Raw genomic sequence first — 27,500 nt, 5'->3', positions numbered from 1 at the left:
TGCTGGAAGACCTAATCTGTGCTAGGACTACCGAAAGAGACGGACAGGAGACAGGTAGGGACATACGGTACATACAGTATGTTTACAACCATCTGCATGGATTTCTGTAATGCAAGTGCCTTTCATGTGACTACTGCTGCTGTTTCCACTGAGTGTGTTACTGTTAATACAACACTGAACACTGGCAGCTAAAGGCACAACAGTGCATCAAGCCTTCATTCTCTCTCTCTCCCTCCCTCTCTCTGTCTCTCTCCCCTTCCCTCTCTCCCCCTCTCCCTCTGTCTCTCATCCTTTGGTTAATTGAGTGACAGAAGACTGAATGTGAGGAGATCGAAGGTCAGGGTGCCGTGAACACAAACATCTGTCTGGTGGATTTCATTACCTGCCGTAAGCCACAGAGAAGGCAGCCTGCCTCTGGGCTGGCCCTCATGGTTTAGAGTTCTCACGCATTCGTTCATTCCCTGATGCGCAGTGACTCGGCAGTGATGCAAACTGTCCCTGATGCATCCTCAAAATAGTAAAATATTGACCAAATAACACACTAACTACAAATCGGCACATGGGGAGATGTCAGACATAAATAAAACAGCTATTGCGAAAATATGTTCTTGAGGGAAAAAATAATTGAATTTTGACCGTATTGTTACCATTGACTTACATTGAAATGTGTGGCTGAAACGCCTACACTGGATCCAACCACACTGGCGCTAGTGAGCAATGTCTCTCAACAAGACCAGGAAGTGAGCTCCAGAAGTCCCTTCTATGACATCACAGTACATGACATCACTTGCTCTGCAAATTCCCTTATGCAGCATGAATAATACTGCTTACCTTTGCTTAAAATTGTACATTTTAACAAATCCTACAGTTGACTGTGACCTGAAGCACTCTCACCCCCTGGACTACCAGCTCCCCTGCCCACCATCAGGTCATACAAAGTCACAGAACACAAATGCCCTTGTCAGGATGGTCTATCCCCAGGATATTTCCTTCCTGCTGCCCCCACTCTGTCCTTTATAAATCCAGCCTGTCGAGAACAGTGGGATGATGAACAAGCTCTTCCTGTCAGCATCTGTGAGGGGGGTCAGCCTGGGACAAGCAGAGAGAGACATGGAGCCATCTTTCACCTGTCACTCCCGCAATGCCACTGGACTGAGCCTTCAGCCCTGTCTGTGAAAGCCCTTCAGCCCTGGATTGTATCAGAGCTATCCCACTGTCTGTGAAAGCCCTTTAGCCCTGGAATGTATCAGAGCTATCCCACTGTCTGTGAAAGCCCTTCAGCCCTGGAGTGTATCAGAGCTATCCCACTGTCTGTGAAAGCCCTTCAGCCCTGTACTGTATCAGAGCTATCCTACTGTCTGTGAAAGCCCTTCAGCCCTGGAGAGTATCAGAGCTATCCCACTGTCTGTGAAAGCCCTTCATCCCTGGAGTGTATCAGAGCTATCCCACTGTCTGTGAAAGCCCTTCAGCCCTGTACTGTATCAGAGCTATCCCACTGTCTGTGAAAGCCCTTCAGCCCTGGAGAGTATCAGAGCTATCCCACTGTCTGTGAAAGCCCTTCATCCCTGGAGTGTATCAGAGCTATCCCACTGTCTGTGAAAGCTCTGTCCTGTAGTGTATCAGAGCTATCCCACTGTCTGTGAAAGCTCTGTCCTGTAGTGTATCAGAGCTATCCCACTGTCTGTGGAAGCCCTTCAGCCCTGGACAGAATCAGAGCTATCCCACTGTCTGTGAAAGCCCTTCAGTACTGGAGTGTATCAGAGCAATCCCACTGTCTGTGAAAGCCCTTCAGCCCTGGAGTGTATCAGAGCTATCCCACTGTTTGTGAGTGCTCACATTCCCACATGTTCCCAGGGCCAAAGGCAGTCGCAGGCCGTTACAGGCGGTGATGTCATTCACACACTGCTGCAGCTGTCCTCCCTGAGCGGTGGCCTGGCTTGGCTGGGTCTCTGCTGGGCAGGGACGAGTAGACTGGGGCACGGCCTCTATCCATATCCCCCCCAGCACACTGATCAGCCCCTAGAAAGGTCTCAATCACACCAGGGGACTTCGGGAAGCACTGACATGGACTCAAATTACGTACACAGTCTTCATTTCACACAATAAATAAGACAATAAAAATCTCGGCTTCAACTCAAATCAGCACCAGTGTGTGTTTTTTCTTCTGCACAAACACAGTTGGGTGAGTTAACTGTGACAATTGCCAAACGCAATTTTATCTGAAGGAAAAATATATGCTTTCTTATATGCAAGTCAAAGTCATAAGGTAAGAACAAATATTTGCACAGAGGCCTCTTAGAAGAGTTCATATCGTTTCCATTGACAAACTTAATGAACAGTCACTTTTTTTGTAACTTTTATCACAAAATAGCACAATGTCTCCATGAACTAATGTGATGGAAATAACATCCTTGGGCAGGGTACTTAACCTGCTTTGCTTCTGTAAATATCCAGCTGTATAAATGAAGGCAATGTAAATGCTATGTAATTAAGTTGTGTAAGTCGCTCTGGATAACAGCGTTTGCTAAATGTCAATAATGTAATGTAATGTTAAGTGTGAAGTCTCAGGCAATATATCGACAATAAAAGCATGTGGAACTCCACAAATGACTGCTCTTTATTCACCGATTGGAGGGTTAACTGCATATGATTGCCTCAGATGCACTACAAAATCTGGACAAGTCATTCGGTCCCAAGTCAGCAGTCGAGATAATCTCTGCTGTTTTCATGCACTGCGAGCAAATCAATACAGTGTACAAACTGTACTTCTGCACAGGGACAGCACAGGGATTTCTTCTCACAAATCATAGTCTTTTCTGAGTGTGCTCAAAGCATAGGGTCTATACTACGAGGCGTCCCAATATCCCTTTAAACAAAAGCTGGCCTGTCGGTACTTACCCTTTAAAGCCTCTGGCTTGAAAAATGAGAATTTGCGCTCAATTTAAAGAATTCCAACGGTACTGCAGAACGTGCTATAGAACATGCAATGTGACACAGGCCTACAGCACTGAGACGGAGTTCTGGTCTGGAGTTCAGAAGTGGTTCTCAAGTTTATTAACTAAAAGAAGCTCCTCCTATGGATACTAGACACTGGTCATCTTATGTTTCTGAAAAGACATGGAAAGAGTCATATACTAACATCAGAGGTGGAAAGTCCAGGGGTCAGAAAGTAATGTGTTTCTTCCACCCATGGACTCAGCCATCTGATTTCACTAATTAGTTCTATTTCCTGGCTGAAGAATTGTGCTAATTAGCAAATCCAGACAACTGGAACAAAATACCGGGCAGGGCTTCCACTTCCTGAACCTGGATTGTCCACCCCTGGCTAACATAATGTAGCCTAATAAGAACAGATTGTATCAATGCTGCTTATTCAGCCACAAGAAAAGAGAAAATAATTCCCAGGTGTTGCATTCCTGTTTCCGAGCCCTCCCTTCCCTTCCCTGCAGAATGTCCTCCAGCCAGTAGGTGGCACTACAGAGGTGGTTTGTTAAGGGGTTGATCGAGAACACCTGGGTGCCTGCACCCCAGGGGTGAACCAGCCCGTCCCCATCCGCTCGAGAGCTCTCTCACTGAATCGCGCACCAAGTCGCTGGCTAAACTTTCTGATAGCAGTCTAGCCCTGTTTAAAGATGTAGCCTTTCTTTAAGCCTTTTTTAATGGTGTTGCAACAGACTGGTGTTCATTTCCCCCTTTTTTGAAAACCTTTTAGTAAGGTTTTAGGTCAAAGAAGGAATCCTGTAGAAGATGCACCATTTGTTTTTTCAGGAGGAAGAATCACAACCGGTTGTAAGACCAGCAGGCCCTGTTTCGGCCTGTCTACTCTCCTGTCCAGTTCCACATCCAAATATTTACATACTAAACTTCATCAAGTAGTTTCAGAAGAAGGAGAGCACAGTTTTGAGTTGATAAACAGGGTCTGGCTGTGCCTGTGTCGGCTAATGAACCCCCGCTAAGAGCAGGGGGAGACTGAAGCATCTCTACAGCTTGCTGGTCCTGCTCCTACGGCATCTAAGATACTTTACCGGGGGCGGGGGGGGGGGGGGCGGGGGGGGGGGGGGGGGGCGGGGGCGTGGACAAGGCCACGAGGGCTGGCAGAGTCCGCCACTGTCCGCCCCCGTCACTCAGCCCAAATATCCCTCTCCCCAGACCGTACAGCGTCTTGGCAGCCAGCTCGGTTCCAAACAAACACACACGGGATGGGGAGGAGGCGCGGGATGGGGGAGGGGGGAGGGGGGAGGGGGGAGGCGCGGGATGGGGGAGGAGGGGAGAGGGAGAGGGAGAGGGAGAGGAAGGGATGAGCTAGTATATTTCAGAAGATATGCTGACCGGGATTAAAGCTGCTCAGTTAACCTTTCATTGAGAGAGGCGATATTCTGTGACAAACCCACCAGGCTGCTGAAAGAACAATATGCTAAGAAAAAGAAAATGTCTGAAATAATCACTCTACCTCAAATCGACAACAACAAATACCAGGAACTCAACGGTCATGTGACCTCGGACAGAAGAGGAGTGCAATTCTTAATCACTGAACTGCATCAATGTCATGGAACAAACATAATTTTTTTTTCTAATATACATAGTCCCCCCTTCCCTCTCCCACAAAAATTCTCATTCAGTTCTGTCAACTGTAAATGTCTCAAACTCAACAACAGAAAATGGTTTTATTACTATTGTTGATGAGAATTCTGACCTTTGGAGATACAATACAACATTTGTAGCATAAAATCAGCACTGATACATTAACACCTATGAACACAACGCACACACAGCATGCACACAAACACAAACCCTGCCCAAGCTGTCCACTCACACATGCATACACACACACACAAACCCTGCCCACGCTGTCCACACACACATGCATACACACACACACAAACCCTGCCCACGCTGTCCACACACACATGCATACACACACACACAAACCCTGCCCATGCTGTCCACACACACATGCATACACACACACACAAACCCTGCCCACACTGTCCACACACACATGCATACACACACACAAACCCTGCCCACACTGTCCACACACACATGCATACACACACACACAAACCCTGCCCACGCTGTCCACACACACATGCATACACACACACACAAACCCTGCCCACGCTGTCCACTCACACATGCATACACACACACACAAGCCCTGCCCACGCTGTCCACTCACACATGCATACACACACACACAAACCCTGCCAACGCTGTCCACTCACACATGCATACACACACACACAAACCCTGCCCATGCTGTCCACACACACATGCATACACACACACACAAACCCTGCCCATGCTGTCCACACACACATGCATACACACACACACAAACCCTTCCCACGCTGTCCACTCACACATGCATACACACACACACAAACCCTGCCCATGCTGTCATTACATTACATTACAGGCATTTGGCAGACGCTCTTATCCAGAGCGACGTACAACAAAGTGTATAACCATAACCAGGAACAAGTATGACGAAACCCCTAGAGAGAAGTACCGGTCCAAGTACAGGGAACAACCGCATAGTTCAACTTGGACCCTGATGGTTAACTGATTAACACTAACAACGAGAACGGCAACAACGCAATCTATGGAAAAATAAAAATAAATAAAAATACAAGTAGTCGTTAAGACTGGCGCATCAACTAAGTCACCTATTAAACAGCTGCCTAGTTACACACCTAAGTTTAGTCATTTACAGGGGGGGGAAGGGAGGGATGGGGAGAGGTGCAGCCTGAAGAGGTGGGTCTTCAGTCGTCGTTTGAAATTGTTCACAGTCTCAGCTGTTCTGACCTCCACAGGGAGGTCATTCCACCAACGTGGGGCCAGAACAGACAGGAGACGTGTTCTGGAAGTGCAGGTGCGAAGAGGGGGAGGTGCTAGGCGTCCTGAGGTAGCAGAACGGAGGGATCTGGCTGGCATGTAGGGTTTGAAAATCTTGTGAAGGTATGCTGGGGCTGATCCCTTGACTGCCTGGTATGCTAGAACCAATATTTTGAATTTGATGCGAGCTATAACAGGCAGCCAGTGGAGGGTAGTGAGCAGGGGAGTTACGTGGGAGTGTCTGGGGAGGTTGAAGACCAGACGAGCCGCAGCATTCTGGATGAGCTGCAGGGGTCTGGTGGCAGATGCCGGTAGTCCAGCCAGAAGAGAGTTGCAGTGGTCCAGGCAGGAGAGAACCATTGCTTGGACCAGGAGCTGGGTTGAGTAGGTGGTGAGAAAGGGGCGGATTCTGCGGATGTTGTATAGGAAAAATCTGCATGCCCGGGTTACTGCTGCAATGTTGTTGGAGAGGGACAGCCTGTTGTCCATCATCACTCCGAGATTCTTGGCGCAGGGTGATGATGTCACTACGGTGTCCCCTAGGGAAATGGAAAAGTCGAGGAGGGGAGAGGATAGAGCAGGAATAAAGATTAGCTCCGTCTTTCCCGGGTTGAGCTTCAGGTGGTGATTGTCCATCCAGCTCTGTATGTCCCTCAGGCAAGCGGAGATGCGGGCGGGGACCTGTGTGTCCGATGGGGAAAAGGAGAGAAAGAGTTGCGTGTCGTCGGCATAGGAATGATACGACAAGCCATGGGCAGATATTACAGGGCCAAGGGATCTGGTGTACATGGAGAAGAGAAGGGGACCAAGGACTGAGCCCTGGGGAACTCCGGTGGTGAGGGGACGGGGTGGTGATACCTTACCCGCCCAGGCAACCTGGAAGGAGCGGTCAGAGAGGTAGGACTCAATCCAGTCAAGGACTGTGCCGCGGATCCCTGATGCTGCCAGGGAGGACAGGAGGGTAGAGTGGTCCACAGTGTCAAATGCAGCAGAGAGGTCTAGAAGAATCAGGACAGAGGAGAGGGAGGCTGCTCGTGCGGCATGGAGTGACTCACTGACCGAGAGGAGTGCAGTCTCAGTCGAGTGGCCAGGCCTGAAGCCAGACTGGTGGGGATCAAGCAGGTTGTTCTCAGAGAAGAAAGCAGAGAGCTGGTTAGATGCAGCACGTTCGAGTGTTTTGGATAGGAAAGGGAGGAGAGATACCGGGCGGTAGTTCTGAATGACTGAAGGATCTAGTGTGGGTTTCTTCAGCAGCGGGGTGATGTGGGCCTTCTTGAAGGATGAGGGGAAACATCCAGAAGATAGGGATGAGTTCACGAGGGAGGCGACAAAAGGGAGGATGTCTGGTGTGATTGTTTGAAGGAGAGATGAGGGGATAGGGTCGAGGGCGATAGTGTCCACACACACATGCATACACACACACACAAACCCTGCCAACGCTGTCCACACATACATGCATGCACACACACACAAGCCCTGCCCACGCTGTCCACACACACATGCATACACACACACACAAACCCTGCCCACGCTGTCCACACACACATGCATACACACACACAAACCCTGCCCACGCTGTCCACACACACATGCATACACACACACAAACCCTGCCCATGCTGTCCACACACACATGCATACACACACACAAACCCTGCCCATGCTGTCCACACACACATGCATACACACACACAAAAGCATCACGTTTTAGAGTTGATGCTTCTAACCTGCAGGGGGCACCTGGTCAAAGCTGAAAATACGAGTTGAAAATGCTCCTGTGGCATCTGCAGGTGGGCCCGTAGTTACTGGAGAGTGTGTGTGTGTGTGTGTGTGTGTGTGTGTGTGCGCATGTGTTGGTGTGTGTGTGTGTGTGTGTGTGTTTGTGTGAGTGTGTGTGTGTGTGTGTGTGTGTGTGCGCATGTGTGTGTGTGTGTGTGTGTGCGCATGTGTGTGTGTGCGTGTGTGTGATACTGGTACTTATAGCTTTTATCTGACTCAGGTCTCAGGCCTTCCAACAGCACAAATCCACCCAGAAACCGGCTGTTATTATAACTACAGCCCAGACCGCTCTGACCTCCCTCTCCCTGCACAAGCTGACAGCTGCAGGTGATCCAGAGCTGGGTTAGTCCAGGCCACGGCACACAATTACACCTCCACCCCAGTCACAAGGCCCCCACCCCCACCAGTCACAGCCCCGAACCCCCCACCACCCCAGTCACAGGGCCCCCACCCCCACCTGTCACAGCCCCGATCCCCCCACCACCCCAGTCACAGGGCCCACACCCCCACCCCAGTCACAGCGTTCCCCCCACCCCCACCAGTCACAGCCCCGAACCCCCCACCACCCCAGTCACAAGGCCTCCACCCCCACCAGTCACAAGGCCTCCACCCCCACCCCAGTCACAAGGCCTCCACCCCCACCAGTCACAAGGCCTCCACCCCCACCCCAGTCACAAGGCCTCCACCCCCACCAGTCACAGGGCCCACACCCCCACCCCAGTCACAAGGCCCCCACCCCCACCAGTCACAGCCCCGAACCCCCCACCACCCCAGTCACAGGGCCCCCCCCCCCATCCACCCCACTCACAGTGCCCCACCCCAGTCACAGGGCCCCCCCACCCACCCACCCCACTCACAGTGACACCCCCCCCCCCCCGCACCCCAATCACAGGCCCCCGACCCCCACCCCCACCCCACACACAGGCCGCCCCCCCCCAACCCCACTCACAGCACCCCCACCCCCACCCCACTCGCAGCCCCCCTGTTATGAATACCTGATCCATATCCAGAATCTATAAGACTTTAAGGAATTCCTGCATGAGGCGCAATCTTAGGCCAGCCTATTTCTGACTGCGGGCCAGAACTGCAGATCAACCTGACAGACCCACTCAGCCTCACGGTGTCCATCAGCACTGAGGTTCTGTTCTGCGCAGCTGGGTACTGTGCACAGCGGGGACGAAATCTAGCGGAGCCCCATCTGGTCTCTGAAGAAGCGTTTCGATGCTATCACTTTACAGCTCTTTCACAGTCTAATTTCTAAGACCGGAGCTGATCGTTAAGAGGTAGCAATTCAGGGGTTACTCAGTCGTCAAATCTAATAATGCGGTCTTTCAGTCAAACATAATTCTGTTTCGGTCTGTTTTCTGCCTGATAATAATAGTGTTATTATCTTGTTACCCACAGATGAATCTATCACTGGGTATTCTAAAGTCTAAATTGAGGCAATGAAGCGTAAATCTTGGCTTGTTGGTTTCTGAGCACTTTCTCATTAGTTGTCTTATCAGACCGTGTTCAACAAGGCTTAGCAGAAAGGTTGATGAAGCTAAATGATATAAAAGTGTTTAGCGGGCATTATGCTCAAAGCTGGAGCCAGCCTAGGGGCCATCTGCTCCCCTAATGTACCAGCTATAACCAGGCCCCACACCAGGGGTCTTAAACTATGGTCATCTCCTGAATAACAGATTATTTTTTTTAAATACTGTATATGAGCCAATGCTTTTTCACATAGTGAAAAAGAGTCTTAGTCTTATTTTACTAGTTTTTCTGGGAGCGCTCTGGCACTGTGTGAAAGGGTCTGGAACAGGTCCACATCAGCCAGCATTAGGCTCCGGGGGACTCTGCTGAGTGGCCTTTCTAGACCAGAGGTGGGCGATGAGGGCCACACCTTCCTCTGGCCTCCATGCCAACTTCTGGCCTTAATTAGCTAATTAGCCCTAACAATTACAGCATCTCACATCAATAACAATAACAGCTGAAGACCATTGTTCTTGTGTGTGTGTTACTGTGATCTAATCTATGACTGAACCAGTGTTGTGTACAGCCAGTTAGCTCATTTAGCCAGGTAACTGGTGGAAACATAAACATGCACACCAGCCCTCCAGGACCACAGTTTCCCATCCCAGATCTGCACTCTCCAGCCTGCAGGTCGCGGTCGCTAGGAGTTCCCACAGCATCTGGACTTGTTTTGAGGGGTGGAATGAGCTACAAGCAGCAGTCCCAACACGCGGAACTCTGGCTCAAGCCTTAACCCTGAATCACGGTTCCTTCAGCCCATGAACATTCATACATATCCCAGCATGCATTGGGCAAGAGGCAGGAATACACCCTGGACAGTTTGCCAGTCCACCGCAGGGCACACACATACACACACACACACACACGCCATTCGCCCTCACACTAATACCTTGGGGAAATTTAGAGTCACCAATTAGCCTACCTGTATGTCTTTGGACTGTGGGAGAAAAGTGGAGGAAACCCACATGGACACAGGGAGAACATGCAAACTCCACACAGAAAGGCCCAGGCCGGATTCGAACCCATGACCCTCTTGCTGTGAGGCACCAGTGCTACCCACTGTGTCCAGCATGGAGCAGATGCACTGCTTAAATGCTTTCACATACAACCCATTTATACAGCTTGATATTTTACAGAAGCGCTTCAGGTTAAGTACCTGGCTCAAGGGTACAATGACTGTGCCCCACCTGGGCATTGGACCAGGTACCTCACACACAAACCCAGTTCCCTAACCATTATTCCACACTCTCCCTCCTTGCCTCACACACAAACCAGAGTTCCCTACCTGTTATTCCACACTCTCTCTCCACACAAACCCAGTTCCCTAACCATTATTCCACACTCTCTCTCCTAGCACACCAAAGGCTGGCTGAGTTCCAGTCAGTTACTGTAGAATTTATGTTAAAGCACTTTCACCATTGATTGCCCTAATTCTTCCCCCCCTTCACTCTTGTACTTAGGCAAGACAATCTGTTTATTGTCACATCGTCTTTCAGTAGTGCACTGTGTCTGACTTGATGTTACAAATGACTTCTGCATCTACACTGATGTTTCTACACTGCGCCTAGCCTTGTTACCTAACGATTGGGTAAGCTGCTCTGTTCAGGTGGTAAGTTAACGCAAGGAAATGTAAAATCGGATTAGATAAAATACAGCTTTTGGAGATTTTGGTGGTTGGCGGCTTGAATTTGATCAACACTTTTCCTTCGCTTTTTTTTCCATTTCACATTTAATTCTGGTGACTGAACTCATAAGAGTGTTTTTGTGAGAACAAAAAAACAAGGAATCAAATTTAAGTGTTGATCGAATCTTCTAGTCCCTCAATATTCTCAGAGCATCGCTGTCCGTCTCTGTAAGCACTTACAGTAAAGTGCACTTCAGGAGAAACACCCCTTGAGCCTCAGGAGGACGCTATATCACATCTGCTTGGAGTTGAGTTTGAATTCAAGCATCTCTCAGTGCTGCTATCAATCTTCTTCTCCACAGCCAATTAAACAGTGAGAAGAGAATCCCGTCGCTGTGTTTTCTTGTTAAAGCGCATTCATATCCCTGGAGTGTGGTCTCAAGCATCCTCAGACAGGGGTTACAGTAACATCATAATCACATCTTTCACATGACTGCCAATCGCCCATTGGGCATAAAACACAGAGCTCTCGCACATCACCATCAGTCAGCTTTCAAGCAAACATCTGCTTGTTCTGAGGGAGAAACAGAGCGATGTTTGCCGGATCTGAGCGCTAATTCCCCAGGCTGGTTCTGAGGCTACAGGGCTGCTCTGCAACACCCCTGACTTTCTGAACATCTTTCAGACGAAGCAGACGAAAGAGACGCCGCTCCCCGGGAACGCTGATGCCCCGGCGGGCAGCAGATAGCGCTGCTAGTGCTGCAGCTCGCTTTTCTCAGTCAGGGAAGAAAATAATGGAGGGGGCGTGGCTTAGGGGCAGCCCTGTCCACAACAGAGGCCAGTTAATGGTAAATGGACTGCATTTATATAGCGCTTTTATCCAAAGCGCTTTACAATTGATGCCTCGCATTCACCAGAGCAATTAGGGGTCAGGTGTCTTGCTCAGGGACACTTCGACCTGCCCAGGGCAGGGGATCGAACCGGCAACCCTCCGACTGCCAGACAAGCGCTCTTACCTCCTGAGCTATGTCGCCCCTTAATGAGGATTCTCTCACCACAGCTGTGTTTAGAGGAGCCTCAGGCCCCGCCCCCTTCTTGTGTTTATCTACAGATAAAATATACTGGATTGTTATTTATTTATTTATTTATTTATCTATTTTTTTTGGAAAGCGCAGGCCATAACATAGTGAAACTAAGGTAACATGTGCTGCTAAACTGTATCCCACCATCAAATGTAAAATGTCAATGGTGCTTCCACATCAGAGAAACTACGCTATATTAAACTTTTTTTTTTAAACAACTGGATAAAAACAACTAAGAAACCATTTTCAATGCAGAAATGGTTAACTAAAAAGGCTAGCCTTTTATGTTAATAGTAATCATAAAAGCACTGAACTCAATGGACAGAAAACATGGACATAGTTCATCTTGACGCTTGGTGGTCTTTCTTTATTTTCCAATGTAAATTATAAAGTAGCGAAGCTCAAACAGCAACAGCAACACTAATTATAATAACAATAATATGCAGAGCAATCCCAGCAGAAGCATTGGTCACACTTAATTTCAGTACTAATTTATTTAAACTTACGAAGGTGCCAAAAGGCCCATAAATCCAAATTGTACATTTGTATAATTGCTTTGAAAGAGTAATAAACTACACACACATGCTGTACATAATGATGATTACTAAGAAAATATCCTGTGCTCTGAGGAGCTGCTGCTTGCCGTTATTTAAACTTCCCTTTTATATGATTCACCTGAAACTCCACTTCCAGGCTGAGAAACTCCATGCCTCAACACCACTGCCATTTGCCTGTGTGTCTGGCAGACAGTCAGTGGTGAAAAACTATTCTTACATTTGCAAGGCTGACATTTCTTTTTCCTTCTACTTCTGTAGACACTCATGAAAGAAAGGACAAGTTAGGCTCTGGGTTGAATCTCGAGGGAGGGGAGTTGCGCACAGTTTACCAACAAGGCCCCACCTGATTCTCAAGCAAGACGTCTGTCAGTGCCAACACAGCTCAAAGTATCACAAAATAGATCTATGATGACAGAAACAAAAAGCAAATATCGCTATTCATGCACAATCCATGGAATTCAATGTGATTCACAGAGAGGACGCACAAAGAGAAACCTCAGACACTTTTAAGAAGATTTGGCCTTGTCTAGACATGAAAACAGGTGTAGCATCAATGCAGTCTGGTGTTAATTTGACACATAAAACACCAGAGCAGTGACAGCATAAAGTTTAGGGAACTGGACTTGTAACTTAAGCCTTGTAGGCCCAACGCCCAGATGGGGTGCTGTCCTTGTACCCTTGAGCAAGATACTCAACCTGAATTGCTTCAGTAAATATCCAGCTGTATGCATGGGCTGTACGTGTAAGAATGCAAGCAGGGTCCCTTTGGATGAGAGCGAAAATGTTAATGCAGTCACGCAGGAGCTGACAGCTCCCTCTTGTGGTGGAACCTGTTAGCTCATGAGCGGTGCACTTCAGACAGCGTTCACACAACGTGCTGCCGTACCTCTCTCACAGCATGCTATCTTCAGTACGAGCCAAAGTGACATGCAGTCGGCACACTTTACAGGACAGACACCCCCCCCCCCCCCAGGTCGCAAAAGAAATGATGCAGTGCAGCCTCGTTTTCAGTCGCGTAATTCCCCTAAATTACTGGCGGCAGTCAGTGCCCGCCTCAGTGTGAGAGACCAACGGCAGGCCCGCGGTGGAGTTCTCTCTCTCACACTCTCTGTAGGAACGCACACCGACATGTTCCTCAGCGTTGCGTTTTCAAAAATAAATTTACTGAAATCAATGAAAGTGGAAATAATCAGTAATCCTGGCCATATGTTGTGAAGGATTGCAGTGCACTGATAATATATTTCCATATTTCAGCGATGCAGTAAATGCAGAACTGTTTTTTGGTAAGCCCCCACGCCCCCACAGTGAACAGCTGCCCCTGTCTCTGTACTGCAGCCCTCAGTGGTGTAGTCACTCATACACAGCTGAGGGAGAAGGGATGGGATGATTTCATCCTGTTCTTGAGGCAGAAGTGGGATAGGCAGAGGGGACGAATTGGGGAGCGCCTGTGGTGGATGAGTGTGGGGAACTGCCTCACCTGCGGGGCAGTGACTAAGGATGAGGGAGTGGGTGTGAGGTGGGGGGGGCTGCTGCTCTTACTGACTGACTGCGCCCCCCCCACCCTACTGCCCCGCCCCCCGGAACACACCGCTATGAGTCAGGACGTCTGCACAGAACACTGCGGTCCGCTCCACAGGAAACATAAAGGGCTTTGAAGTCAGGAGTAAGGACTGACACACTTCCCTGTGTGTGTGTGTGTGTGTGTGTGTGTGTGTTCCTCCCTCAGAACAGCCTTAAAACCCAGGACTGTGGTGCCAAAGAAGCAGGTAAAAACACAAAAGTGGTTTAAAAACCAGGTGGCGGTTGCTAATAAGGCCGTCTGACATAGGAAAGGGAACTCACAGAAACTGGGCGGTGTACGTGTCGTTTCAAAGCTGAGCTGCATTCTAAGTCCCAGTTTTCCCCAGAACGCTGAAGATACACTCACCAGATTTACACTAACAAGTGCACTGGAAACAGCATTATCCGACGGAGGAAATCCAAAATGGCTTAATGTTCACTTCGTCTTCACAACGGCTTGAAAAGAAAATGCGAGAGAGCTACTGGCAAAGCTTTTTTTAATTAAAAGGAATAAAACTTGCATCACAAACACAAGCCGCAACTTTTAAGTATCTCCAAAGCAGCGCACAGAATATGCTTTGATATCAGTGAATTGAACAGAAATACTCCCAGAATGAAATGTGTTGTCTGACCTTGTTGTACTACAACGGTATGTTTCTGAGATACGCCTCGTACAGCCATGAACCCACCCACTTTCATCCACAATGCCCATAACTCAAATACCATCAACTTAAGAAGTCTCTAAATTGGCAATTATAAAGCCAAGGCTTCAAACATAACACCGGTGAAGGTCTTCCTGAATGATAGCAGAACAAAAGACAACCCAGGAAAAGACCTTGGTTGGCCATGCCGAGCATTCACAAATCATGGCAAGCATTTGTAAAGGCTGATAACTTGACGTGTGTTGCTACTTTCAGATGCACACAATTCCTCAATGTCTCCTTTTATGCTGGAAAAGCGAAAGGTGATTTTCACACGCACAGACAAGGTCTACCGCTTGTTTTTCAAGGACCGTGGCCTAGAGAAGGCATTCCTCTAACCCAATCCCCTTCTGCGAGCCAGCGTTCCACAGTGTGGAGGCTGGACGCGGTTCTGCAGTTTCAGTACGGTGGAGAACAGAGCGCAGTGCTCGCTGTCTTAAAGCTTCGCTGCAGCTGAGAACACAGACCAGAGGCCCAGGGCGTGAGAGGACCTCTCGGCCAAGATGGACTCTCGTAGAGACTCTCAACCAAGGCCCCTGCGGTGGGGCCTCACCTCTCCCTCTGACACACTTCCAGGGAATGCTATTTTACAACATAGCACGCCGGCGGCCAAAATTCAGCTCGGACCGATTTCACTTTCAGAAACAATATTGTTCCTTGTGCGACAAGGAATTGCTTAACCCGAAACCTTATTTAAAAAATAACCCAAAACCGTATTTAAAATATGCTCCCAGCACCCAAAAGGCTGCCTTCCCGCTGCACCAAAGGCGAACAAGTCCGTCTTCCATTAATAATTTATTTACTCATTTATTTGTTTGTTTTTGTGGGATGCTGATTCACAGGCGGAAATGTAAATATCTAGGGCCTTTTACCGCACATACCCGAAGCCCTGCCTATCACCGCTTCCCCGAGCTGCCCCGCACCACCTCTGGCATTCTGAAAGGGTGAGCGGCAGGAGGGCCGTGTGTGGGTTCTGTTTGGCTGGCCGTGGCTCTGGGGAATGACGGAGGGCCGGGCGGGGCTCCCGCTCGCTCTCATAACGAGAGGCGCACGTTCCGCGGCTCCACGCATCTCACGGCTGTTTGGCGGTTGTCCGAGCGCCAGTCTGCTTTCCCTCGCTCGTCAACCACAGAGTCCAATAGACTCCAATCCACCGTAAGCCTCCCTGAAACCCTGAAGCCTAAACGGAACAAAACCATAGAAGATATGATGTACGTCCATCGGCCCCCAGACTTTCATTCTGTGGCCTTTAAAGCGTGAGGTGCGATCTGGTGTAATCCCGGTTACTCTGTGGTCTGGAAAGATGTCTCTGAGTGAGACTCCTCCAGCTCTCCTTCTCCTCCATCTCTCATGAGGAGGCCGGGTTTCATCCTCGGGTTCTTCATCGGAGCCTCTGCGTATGCATCATACGAGTTCTGTACCGCGCCCCAGCCAGTTAAACACCGCTCAGTCAGTAACAGACCAGGCAGTGAACCCAGACTGAACCCACGCTAGCTCGGTCATTTCTTAAATATGAGAAACATCAGCAGCGTCCCTCTCCCTCATCAGGAGGCGCTTCACACGGCCCGAACACGTGACTCCCTTCGAGCGTGAGGCTCTGGGCCCGGGGAATGAAACGAGGGGGACTGTAACTCAGCACTGCAACCGATACCAACTCCAAAATGTAAAAACTAATGATATAAATCCACGGTTATTATCGTCCTGTGGAACAAGGCGTCCTCCCAGTTTTATCGGACAAGCTGAGAGAAAAAAATCGCTTTACTTCCCGTTTGTTTCGCGAAGAAGCCTACGCAGGTGGACAGCTGAATTGCAGTGTGGAAAACAAAAAATCGATAATCACATAGAGGTTATGCATATGAAATATTGATTTGCCTGCCTTGTATCGATCACACCAAGGGAAGACAAGCAACCCATCAGTGTAAACTCTGGAGTTTCCAGATTATCATTATCCCGTACAGGCTTTGTTTTAAACACATGCGCATAAACCATTCACTCTCTGGCCCTTTCACAAGGAGAAGCAAACTGGGCATAAAAATACCTGCCTCATGTCATACACGCTCAGAAATAAAGGTGCAGGTGAGGTACATTTGTGTTCTTTAAGGAACACATTTCCCACATGTAGCCTAAACGTACGTCTGGATTGTTCGTCTGGATGATAATAAGCAGCCTTTACAAGCAAAAATGATGTAAATAAATGAATTAGTGCTGGCTAGGGGCAAAATTTTATGCAGGGTGCTACACCAGTAACAACTATTTGTACCTTTTTAGGAACTTTTTGTGTAAAAGGTTCCCGCTACCGGACAAGAATATTATTTTCGGAAAAATGTTGCAGTTATAGAATGTGAAACCACTTGATTTCTCAGAAACACACATATATGACATGCTTCTTTTTAATTTCATTATGCCTTCCAATTAATTTCACACAAACTCTTGCAGCACACCGACTGGTTTTAATGCCAAAATAGAGCAGAATTTTAAAGAATATCCATTTTGGCTGAAAGGGAGGGGAAGAGCAAGGAACCAAATACACTCATCCTCTACTGTAGTGTGTGTGCATGTGTGCGTGTGCATGCGTGTGTGTGTGTGTGTGTGTGTATGTGTGTGTGTGTGTATGTCTTTGTGCACACACACACATGCTCTCATACATACACAGGCACACACACACTCTCTCACACACACACTCACACACTCACACACACACACTCTCTCACACACACACACACACACACTTGCACACTCTCTCACACACACACTCACACACTCACACACACACACACACACACACACACACTCACACACACACACACACATGCACACACACACACACGCACACACACACACACACACACACACACACACAGTAAGAGAAGTGCGAGGCTAAAGCAGTGTGATTGGTAACGCAGGCGGGTATGAGCTGTACCCCCTCCCTGGCTGAGGTTTTCGGCAGAGCAGCGGGGCTCTGATAAAAGCCTGCACCCCGCGTGACCCGACCAGCCCAGAGCGCGGCCTGATTTACCGCTAACCGCCGGCAGGCTAATTCCGCGCGCGCGGGCCGCTAATGTCCACATCAGGCCCATTGTCTGTCTGATGTAAGGCCCCGGACGGGAGGAAGTGACACGCGGCGCTTCTGAAAAATGGCAGGGCATCAGGAGGGGGACAATGAGCGGACAGGGGAGGCGGTGTGAGAGGCAATCAAACAGCCCCGGCCAGGACGCAATTAATCAGGCTGAGGTTAATAACGGGGTGGGGCTGGGTCCACCCCCCACTTTACCGCTCCAGAGCACCGCCTGATAGAGGGCTGTGCTGTACCCCAGCACTGACACAAACGACTAGCACAGCACCGACACAAACAAATACCCCAGCACCGACACAAACGACCAGCACAGCACCGACACACACGACTAGGACAGCACCGACACACACGACTAGCACAACCAGCTACGAATAACGCAACAATTCAGCGAACAAACAGAACTGTACGCAGCTGATTTAAAGACCCAGAGTTACTAAGTCATAAGATTTAAAATTCATACTTACTTTCTCAAGTTCATAAACAAGGTAAACAATAACATTTCCTCTTGATATAAAGCAGGTCATTTCCTAACACGAGAGCTGAAGATCGGATAGCCTTTAATAGATGTTTACTTTGGATTGGCAGGCCACTGTATGGTCACACTGCTGATCTGGTTAATGCGGAAAGGCCTCGTTATTTACTTAATAAACTACGTAATACATTTACGTCTCCAAATGACCAATACTCTAATCCTCCTGTAGTGCACAGTGCAAGTACTTAGAGGAACAGGAACTTATTAAGAATAAGAGCATTTCTGAATAAGAACTTAAGAATATTTCATTCAGTTGCGATTTTTAATTAATCCCAACTGAATTAAATATTCTTAATAGTTACAAACCAGCCAGCAGCAACAGCCCTTACATTGTTTAAATCAGATCAGTGATATCAGCCAACTTGTCCCAAAAAGACCAGGACAGGACCAAATATAGGTCATGTATGCCCCTGGGACCGGCAGAAAAGTATTTAATTTTCTTGATGTAATACAAGTGTCTTATATAAATATAATTTCATTTGTACTGAATGTCCCCTGTAGTGTATTTTTCAGCAAAGTAATATATAAGGCTCTTGAGATAATAAGGACGAGAAGACTTGTGTCCCCTACTGGGGACAGGAATGAATGAGTGTGTCACAGGAGGACATGGGACTGATAGCATTAATCTCACAGCAGTCTACCTCCCTCAGTCACTCAGGGTGGGGTCATTCAGGACATTAATTGAAGTGAATTCATCTCATTTAGTGAAAAATGATCACAGAACACCGTTGAGAATTGTTCCGTTCATGAACGGAATGGACCCGGATCTTGCTGAGCTGCTGGCTGTCAGACAACTATTAGACTGAAACACTTTCTGCTAGGGGTGGAGGAGGTGCCTCCTGTAGCTCGCTCTGTTACGATGAACACACCACTTAGATTCAGAGTAGATGGGATGGGGTTCAGACCTGGTGCACGGTGTTAAGGGCGGCAGTGTAGCATAACGGGTAAGGAGCTGGTTCTGTAACCTACAGGTCACAGGTTCAATTCCCCGGTAGGACACTGCCGTCGTAGCCTTGAGCAAGGTAACCTGCATTGCTTCAGTGTATATCCAGCTGTACAAATGGATGGAATGTGAATGCCAAGAAAAAGTTGTGTAAGTCGCTCTGAATAAGAGTGTCTGCTACTGCAAATGCCTGCAATGTAATGTAATGTTTTGCGATGTCGTGGCAAACTGCTCTGTTGGAGGTCGGCAGAGCGAAGGTGACACTCACTCTTTCGGGGGGTTGAGGTCCTCGGCCTTCGTCTCGAAGAACCGCAGCACCTCCTCGCTCTGGGAGATCCGCGGCGGCAGCCTCACCAGGGCCTGCGGGAGGAGCGCAGACAGCGCACACAGCTTCAGTGTCACACCAAATCTGACAGAGTTAAACGGGGGCCGAACGCTCTCCTTCTGGGATTCGGCTGCTTGTACGCTGTAGGCACACGTTGGCGCTCTCCTCTGGGGTGTTCCCTGTCAGCTTCCCTTCCTCTAATGGGACGTCCCCCAGCTGAGCTGCGCAGTTTTGGGAGAGTACGTATCATCTACAGCTGAAAGCCTACATGTCTACAGGCCAGGGTCACCAGATTTTATGTTTTTCAAAAACAGAGGACAGGGGCGGGCGGTCGTTGTGAACCTGTTAGCAAGCTATTTGATTATTTAAATTATGCAGTCTATGGAACGGCAAACCTGAATCGAACATTTGTAGAAATCAATGAATGGCGCCCAGACGGATACGTTGGGCCGCAGAAAGAGCGGGCGTGCACGAGAAAGAGGACGTCTGGTCCCCCTGTCACAGGCGGGCTGGGGTCGCCGTCACTGTGTGTTCACGGCTGACTCTGCAAAGTCGCATTTGATTGGCCGCGAGGAGACCCCAGCTCCGTGTCTACAGGAAGAGGGGGAAGCCGCGAAGACGCAGGGAGGAGAGGAAAGAGGGCGAGCCTCCCGGGGGAGGAGAAGAGAGGGAAAGACGGCGTGCGAGCGATAAGACAGACGCGTTCGCTAGCAGCTTCAGCTCTGGAGAAAAGCACAGTTCCAAGGGCTTTACACATCCGCCTGGGCCACACTCACAGACGCAGAGATATGAACGGAGTTCAGTTCAAGATGAAGAAACAAATGTACATGTTGACATTTTCTGGGAAAACATGAGGAACCGTGGTGCTCTTTCACTGAACTTGGCGGTTCAAATAGAAAACAGACAGCGCAGATATCTGAGATCATTGCTAAGGCTAAGTAGGACGCCCAGCGTATCCTTAGCGATTTAGCGATTAGCGAACTCCAAATGGCCCTTTTCTGCTTTTACTGAACATGGGGGTCGCTGAGTTCAGCTCAGAAGGAGAATTCTCCAGCGGACTCCATTTCAGTTTTTCTCACCAGCTTATTCCTGTCACCACACCACACGCTCCACTTATCCCCAGTCTTTCCCCCCCTTTCCTGAGAGGACTATCTCCGCTCGCTCCCCACAGGAAGCGAGAGCCGCAGAGAGACGCTCTGCTTCCTGTGTGTTCCGGTGCCTGAGATATCACTCACAGCCTGTTCTCTCAAAACTGTCCTTATTCTTCCACATGCCACAAAAAAATCCAGCCCTATATTCAATAAACACAAATAGCTGGTGTTATTTTTTTTCCTCCTTCATGAGCATAGTTTGGCCAGTTTGTGTTTGGTGACTGTGAACTCACCATGATGTGTTCAGTAAGAAAAACGCTTGCTATACATGCAAGTCACAGATAAGGATGTTGACTGAAACCAGGCCACACTTCCTGCTGACATTTTCCTATGTCATTGTACTGTGGGCCAAGGAAATAGGAGAGCTTTATTCTTCTTTTTCAACAACGTTTTTTGCCTCCTAACATAAAGCATGGAGTCACGTTTGCCTGAATTAAAAACTGCGAATCACTGAATCACTGAATCACACGACTACGGTCAGCTGTAATATGTACTGGGCAGTGAGCCTCCTGACTGATTCACTGACTCATAAACTCCAGCCTGTCCCCCTCTCATTCACACATTAGTGTGACTCATGTTCAAAGTGCACGGGGATCGCTGTACCCTGCAGTAGTCATCCAGGTGCCGCAGTCGCTTCATGGCTACGTCTCTGACGTGGCTCCGACGGAACAGGACTTTCCCTGTGAGAGAAGCAAAAACGGAATGCTTTGAATGAGTCTTCACCATCAGTGAATAAATACAATTACAACCAGACATTTGATAAAATTATTAAAATACAGCAGATGCTTCATTTAAGAAATATAATATGGGACTATATAATAACAGCACAAATCATATACACTGCAGTTCAGTAACAGTACCCCGAAGTATCCCTTATTTTGCAAACAAATATTTTATGACATGTCTCAAACAACCACCAGGTGGCAGTTGAGTGTGATAAAGATAACTGCAACTGACAGCTTGAGCTTTTCCAACTTGAGGATTTGTAGCGCATCATGCACACAACACACATTCCTTGTGCAAAACTCAATGGCACACTCTCTGACTTGGCATTCTTCAGATAATTGCACAATAGTGCATTCAAGTAACATTCTCCTCTTCCGCAACATAAAACGCCGTTGGACTGCAGTCACAGGCATCAAAAACTACAACAAAAAAATACATAAGTAAGTGAATAAACAAAAAACTGTGCTCTGGCTACATATATCTGCACAGTGCCAGCATTTGATAACATCAAATACTTAATTAGTCACGCTCCATATCACACACCGCACAGTTTCTCATCCTTTTAAAAGTACGCCCGGAGCGAGGGTCTCTGCAGGACCGAGGGTGTAAGAGCGAACCGAAGCGCTGCTTCAGATTAGGCAGGAAGCTGAAGGAAATAAAGTCAGCATCTGGTTGAGTCTGCTCAGCACGGTCTCATTTTTATACTGGAAAACTGCCTGAGGAGGACGTCCAGGAAAACAAGCTAAAAAGGAATGGCTTTGGACAGCATTTTTATGAGTTGTTAGAGGCCCTGTTTGTCTGTTCCTGTTACTGCAAGATTGTTTCCAGACATATGATGGTAAAGGTTTATCATCACATGTAATATAATGCATGTTCAGAGGCCAGCACTGTACAGTCTGTATATGAGTTGTACATGCTTCTTGTGGGAGGTTAAAGCTTCTGCACACAGTCAGTAAAACTCAGGCCTGGTTTTGGTGGACGTGAAGATTTGTGCCGCCTGTCTCAATGTCACTGGGCACTTCCGAAGAGAACACATAAACCGCTCCCTTTCAAAAGCAACGCCTCACTCCTGGGGTTATAAAATTCGAAACGGGCATTAAACCCAACCTTTGTGAGTTTTCACCGGCAGCTATTTGGATTTACAACCCTCACCGCTCACCATGAGCTCCTGTAACCACGTCCCCCGTCTGTAATTTTGACCGTTAGTTTCCATCATTTCAGCAACTTTGAACACTTTGGTGTTTAACAGCAAAGGTTATGGTGAAGAGATTCGTGCAAGAGGTCTTAAAGGAAGACTAAACAAGTCTTCCTGACTGTAAGGTTTGTACAAACCCACACAGAAAACAGTTTTACTGACCAGCCTGAATCTGCAAGGGACAGTGAGCTTTGATTTCATTCACAATTATCAGCCATACGCCCAAACAGCCCATCAATCAGCCATACGCCCAAACAGCCCATCAGCCATACGCCCAAACAGCCCATCAATCAGCCATACGCCCAAACAGCCCATCAATCAGCCATACGCCAAACAGCCCATCAGCCATACGCCCAAACAGCCCATCAATCAGCCATACGCCCAAACAGCCCACCAATCAGCCATACGCCCAAACAGCCCATCAATCAGCCATACGCCAAACAGCCCATCAGCCATATGCCCAAACAGCCCATCAATCAGCCATACGCCCAAACAGCCCATCAATCAGCCATACGCCCAAACAGCCCATCAGCCATACGCCCAAACAGCCCATCAATCAGCCATACGCCCAAACAGCCCATCAATCAGCCATACGCCCAAACAGCCCACCAATCAGCCATACGCCCAAACAGCCAACCAATCAGCCATACGCCCAAACAGCCCATCAGCCATACGTCCAAACAGCCCATCAATCATCCATATGCCCAAACAGCCCATCAATCATCCATACGCCCAAACAGCCCACCAATCAGCCATACGCCCAAACAGCTCATCAATCAGCCATACGCCCAAACAGCCCACCAATCAGCCATACGCCCAAACAGCCCACCAATCAGCCATACGCCCAAACAGCCCACCAATCAGCCATACGCCCAAACAGCCCATCAATCAGCCATACGCCCAAACAGCCCATCAATCAGCCATACGCCCAAACAGCCCATCAATCAGCCATACGCCCAAACAGCCCATCAATCAGCCATACGCCCAAACAGCCCATCAGCCATACGCCCCAACCAGCCCATCAATCAGCCATACGCCCAAACAGCCCATCAATCAGCCATACGCCCAAACAGCCCACCAATCAGCCATACGCCCAAACAGCCCACCAATCAACCATACGCCAAACAGCCCATCAATCATCCATACGCCTAAACAGCCCATCAGCCATACGCCCAAACAGCCCATCAGCCATACGCCCAAACAGCCCACCAATCAGCCATACACCCAAACAGCCCATCAGCCATACGCCCAAACAGCCCACCAATCAGCCATACGCCCAAACAGCCCATCAATCAGCCATACGCCCAAACAGCCCACCAATCAGCCATACGCCCAAACAGCCCACCAATCAGCCATACGCCCAAACAGCCCATCAGCCATACGCCCAAACAGCCCATCAATCAGCCATACGCCCAAACAGCCCATCAGCCATACGCCCAAACAGCCCATCAATCAGCCATACGCCCAAACAGCCCACACTGTGAGTTGATTCACCAAATCCTGGAATAAATCAAACTATGATTAGACATAATCATCATTAGACATAATTAGACAAGTGTTTCTCCACAAACCCAAGTTTCACACACTCACACTCATCTGTCACCAAACTGTCAAACTGTGTTTGTAGGTAATAAATATAAACTTTAATTAAGAAAGCTCTTAATCTCATCATCATGAATTAAAGTCAAGGCCAAATCCTGAATGAATCTCGGGCCAGATCACACAGACTGGGATGTGGGGAAGTGAGTTCTGCTGGTTTCTTCAGCTGACGTGTCCCAGAGACAGGGTTAGATAAGCCCAGCCAGGACACACACACACTCACACTGAGCTTGTGACACACACATACACACACACACACACTCACACTGAGCATGTGACACACACACACATACAATCACACTGAGCGTAAGACACACACACACACTGACCGTGAGACACACACACACACACACACTCACACTGAGCGTGACACACACACACACTGAGTGTAAGACACACGCACACACACACACACACTCACACTGAGCGTAAGACACACACACACTCGCACTGACCGTGTGACACACACACACACACACACTCACACTGACCGTGTGACACACACACACACACAAACTCACACTGATCATGTAACACACACACACACACACACACACACACACACACACACACTCAGCGTGTGACACACACACTCACACACACACACCGTATTGAAAGGAACAGCGGCGTCAGGCACAGTCTCGGTCAGAACAGACTGTTTACTTCTGAGAGGCCATGAGGTAAGCACTCCAGAGAGAGGCTAACGCAGAACATAAACAACGCTAAACAGAGGGAAGCCCGTCGCCAAGGCCGAAAGCCACCGTCTCCGACGCCTTGGTGTTGAGCCCGAGGTGTAATTAATCTGGAAAAATCTCATTCACAGCCAGCAGTGTCACAGCTCTGCAAATACATCAGCTGCCGACTGTCTGTGACGCACGAGACCGGGGGAAAGCACGGGGTTTCACTGCCTGGGGCTAGCAGAACACATCCACGGCGACATCACACAAACTGCTGACTGAGACAAACCTATAACGTCAGATAAGTGAACTGTTTATACAAAACCGGTGGTCCACCCACTTATACCCTCTTATACCCTCTTATACACTTGCTGTCAACTACATCAACCCCTGAAGACCATAGAATCCAAATCATAGAACCAGTGTATACCCTCTACTTCCTGTCAGTTACCTCAACCCCTGAAGACCATAGAATCCAAATCATAGAATCAGTGTATACCCTCTACTTCCTGTCAGTTACTTCAACCCCTGAAGACCATGGAATCCAAATCATAGAACCAGTGTATACCCTCTACTTCCTGTCAGTTACCTCAACTCCTGTAGACCATAGAATCCAAATCAGAGAATCAGTGTATACCCTCTACTTCCTGTCAGTTACCTCAACCCCTGAAGACCATGGAATCCAAATCACAGAACCAGTGTATACCCTCTACTTCCTGTCAGTTACCTCAAAACCCTGAGGAAATACCTTTGAAAACAATCAATAAAAACTGTATGAAACTGCAAAAAGCAGCTGCAACAGCCAAGACTTCATTCTGCTGTCTCCCTGCCCCCATCAGCAAGATAGCAGTGTCCAAGCGCGTTCCCTGATAGGGGGCTGAGACGAAAACAAAGGCACTTTTTCTGGGTCTAAACGGAGGCCTGGAGTGTGTCTCTGGGCCGTTGGCAGTTGGCCGCCAGGGAGCCATTTTTTGCTGACTCAAATGTTATCTGCTCACATAAACATTTTACACTTCAGCCAGTTAGCAGCAGCTCTTATCAGGAGCACACCTGACATGCTTTTTACATACAGGCCATTTACGCAGCTGGATATTTACTGAAGCAGTTTGGATTAAGCACCTCACTCAAGAGTACAGCTGGGTGGTTCATCTCGTGAAGGCACTGTTCTACAAACGAGCACGAACAGGCCCCATGGCTCGGGCTCAAATCCTGAATGTGCCAGTGCAACTATCCTTACAATGTGGGAGGAACATGGGGTAAAATAGTGCCTTACAAAATACAACAGCAGTGCCCCATCTGGGAATCAAACCTGCAACCCGGGAGGAACAAGCAGGGCTCCATTATGCTATGCTAAGCTTGAGGTCAGTCCGTGTCCAAGATGGTGGGCAGACTCACCTGGCAGGAAGGGGATGATCCTCTGCTTGGGATCCTTCTGCCCTCCCTCGATTGGAAACTTGTCAAGAATCTGCATCTGGAAAACATGAAAAAAGAAATCAGTAGTTAAGTACAGCTTACCCAAATCAAAGATTCCTCTTACAGAAAATATGAGAATATATTTTGAATATGTGGACTTTTTGGAAAATATAATGATAAATAATACAGTAGGGACCAAAAATCTGAGGACACTACCAAATCCTGGTTGTTTATATTATTTATTAAGGAAAAATACAATTAGGAAACTCCAATCACACTTCTTATTCAGGAATACATTATTGAGAGCAAGGGGAGCTGCTTAGAATGGCATTCCAACCACAGTCACTGGACCTGAACCCAATCGGACATCTGTGGGAGCAGCTGAAGAGGGAAAAGGCCAGACATCAAACATCAACTAACATCAGAAGATCATCTATGGGAGGTGTTGAGAAATTACTGGAGTGAAATGGAAGATGAGGTGGGAAGTGTTGAGAAAGTGCTGGGGTGAAATGGAAGATGGGGTGTGTGGTGTTGAGAAAGTGCTGGGGCGAAATGGAAGATGGGGTGCTGCATAAGCTGGTGGAATCAATACCAAGCAGAGTGAAGGCAGTAAATCAAGGTGAAAGGTGGACACACCAAATACCAACAATTTTTGACCCTCAATAAATAATGTTTTAATTCATGTTCTTGAGAAAAGCAGGTATTCTTGAATAAGAAGTATAAACAGATCATCACTATTGTGTGAGCCCGAGACAAGTAATGAAAACAATCAAACCGGTAGTGTCCTCAGAGTTTAGGTCCCCACTGCATATTTCAGTAGTGATTTTTGAATAATATTTTGCAATATATGTAAGCTGAAATAATATGGTATGTTTGTTGAAATAACTTTGGGATCGTTGCATTTTTTATTTCAGTATATGAAAGTACAATGTATTTGTGAAACAAGTCCCCATTTCACCGGACCTCATGACCAAAAGATACCGGTCCGTTTCACAAGAAGAGAGCAGAACAAACATGTCCGTCACACATATGAATCAGCATGACTGCTAAACATATGCTCCATGGGCCCTATAGAGTGGCTCAGTCAGTAAAGACTCTCACCGCGAGCGCAGGCTGAGCCCTATAGAGCGGCTCAGTCAGTAGAGACTCTCACCACAAGCGCAGGCTGGGCCCTATAGAGCGGCTCAGTCAGTAAAGACTCTCACCACGA

The 27,500-nt window shown here is 48.2% G+C and overlaps 1 protein-coding gene across 4 annotated transcripts in view; it reads right to left on the bottom strand.

Annotated features, from left to right (window-relative positions):
- LOC118218025 (SH3 and PX domain-containing protein 2A-like) overlaps positions 1 to 27,500 on the bottom strand; it is a 109,233-nt gene that overhangs the window by 51,834 nt on the left and 29,899 nt on the right. For all 4 annotated transcript variants that reach the window (XM_035400352.1, XM_035400355.1, XM_035400354.1 and 1 more), the window contains exons 3-5: positions 26,273 to 26,348; positions 21,284 to 21,360; positions 19,473 to 19,564 (exon numbers count right to left, since the gene is read on the bottom strand). In XM_035400352.1, the coding sequence (XP_035256243.1) occupies positions 19,473 to 19,564; positions 21,284 to 21,360; positions 26,273 to 26,348 (245 nt within the window). The remainder of the gene's footprint in view (positions 1 to 19,472; positions 19,565 to 21,283; positions 21,361 to 26,272; positions 26,349 to 27,500) is intronic.

This window comes from Anguilla anguilla, chromosome 18, assembly GCF_013347855.1.
Source record: "Anguilla anguilla isolate fAngAng1 chromosome 18, fAngAng1.pri, whole genome shotgun sequence".
NCBI classification, from domain to species: Eukaryota; Metazoa; Chordata; class Actinopteri; order Anguilliformes; family Anguillidae; genus Anguilla; species Anguilla anguilla.
This window is presented reverse-complemented; position numbering and strand designations above follow the sequence as displayed.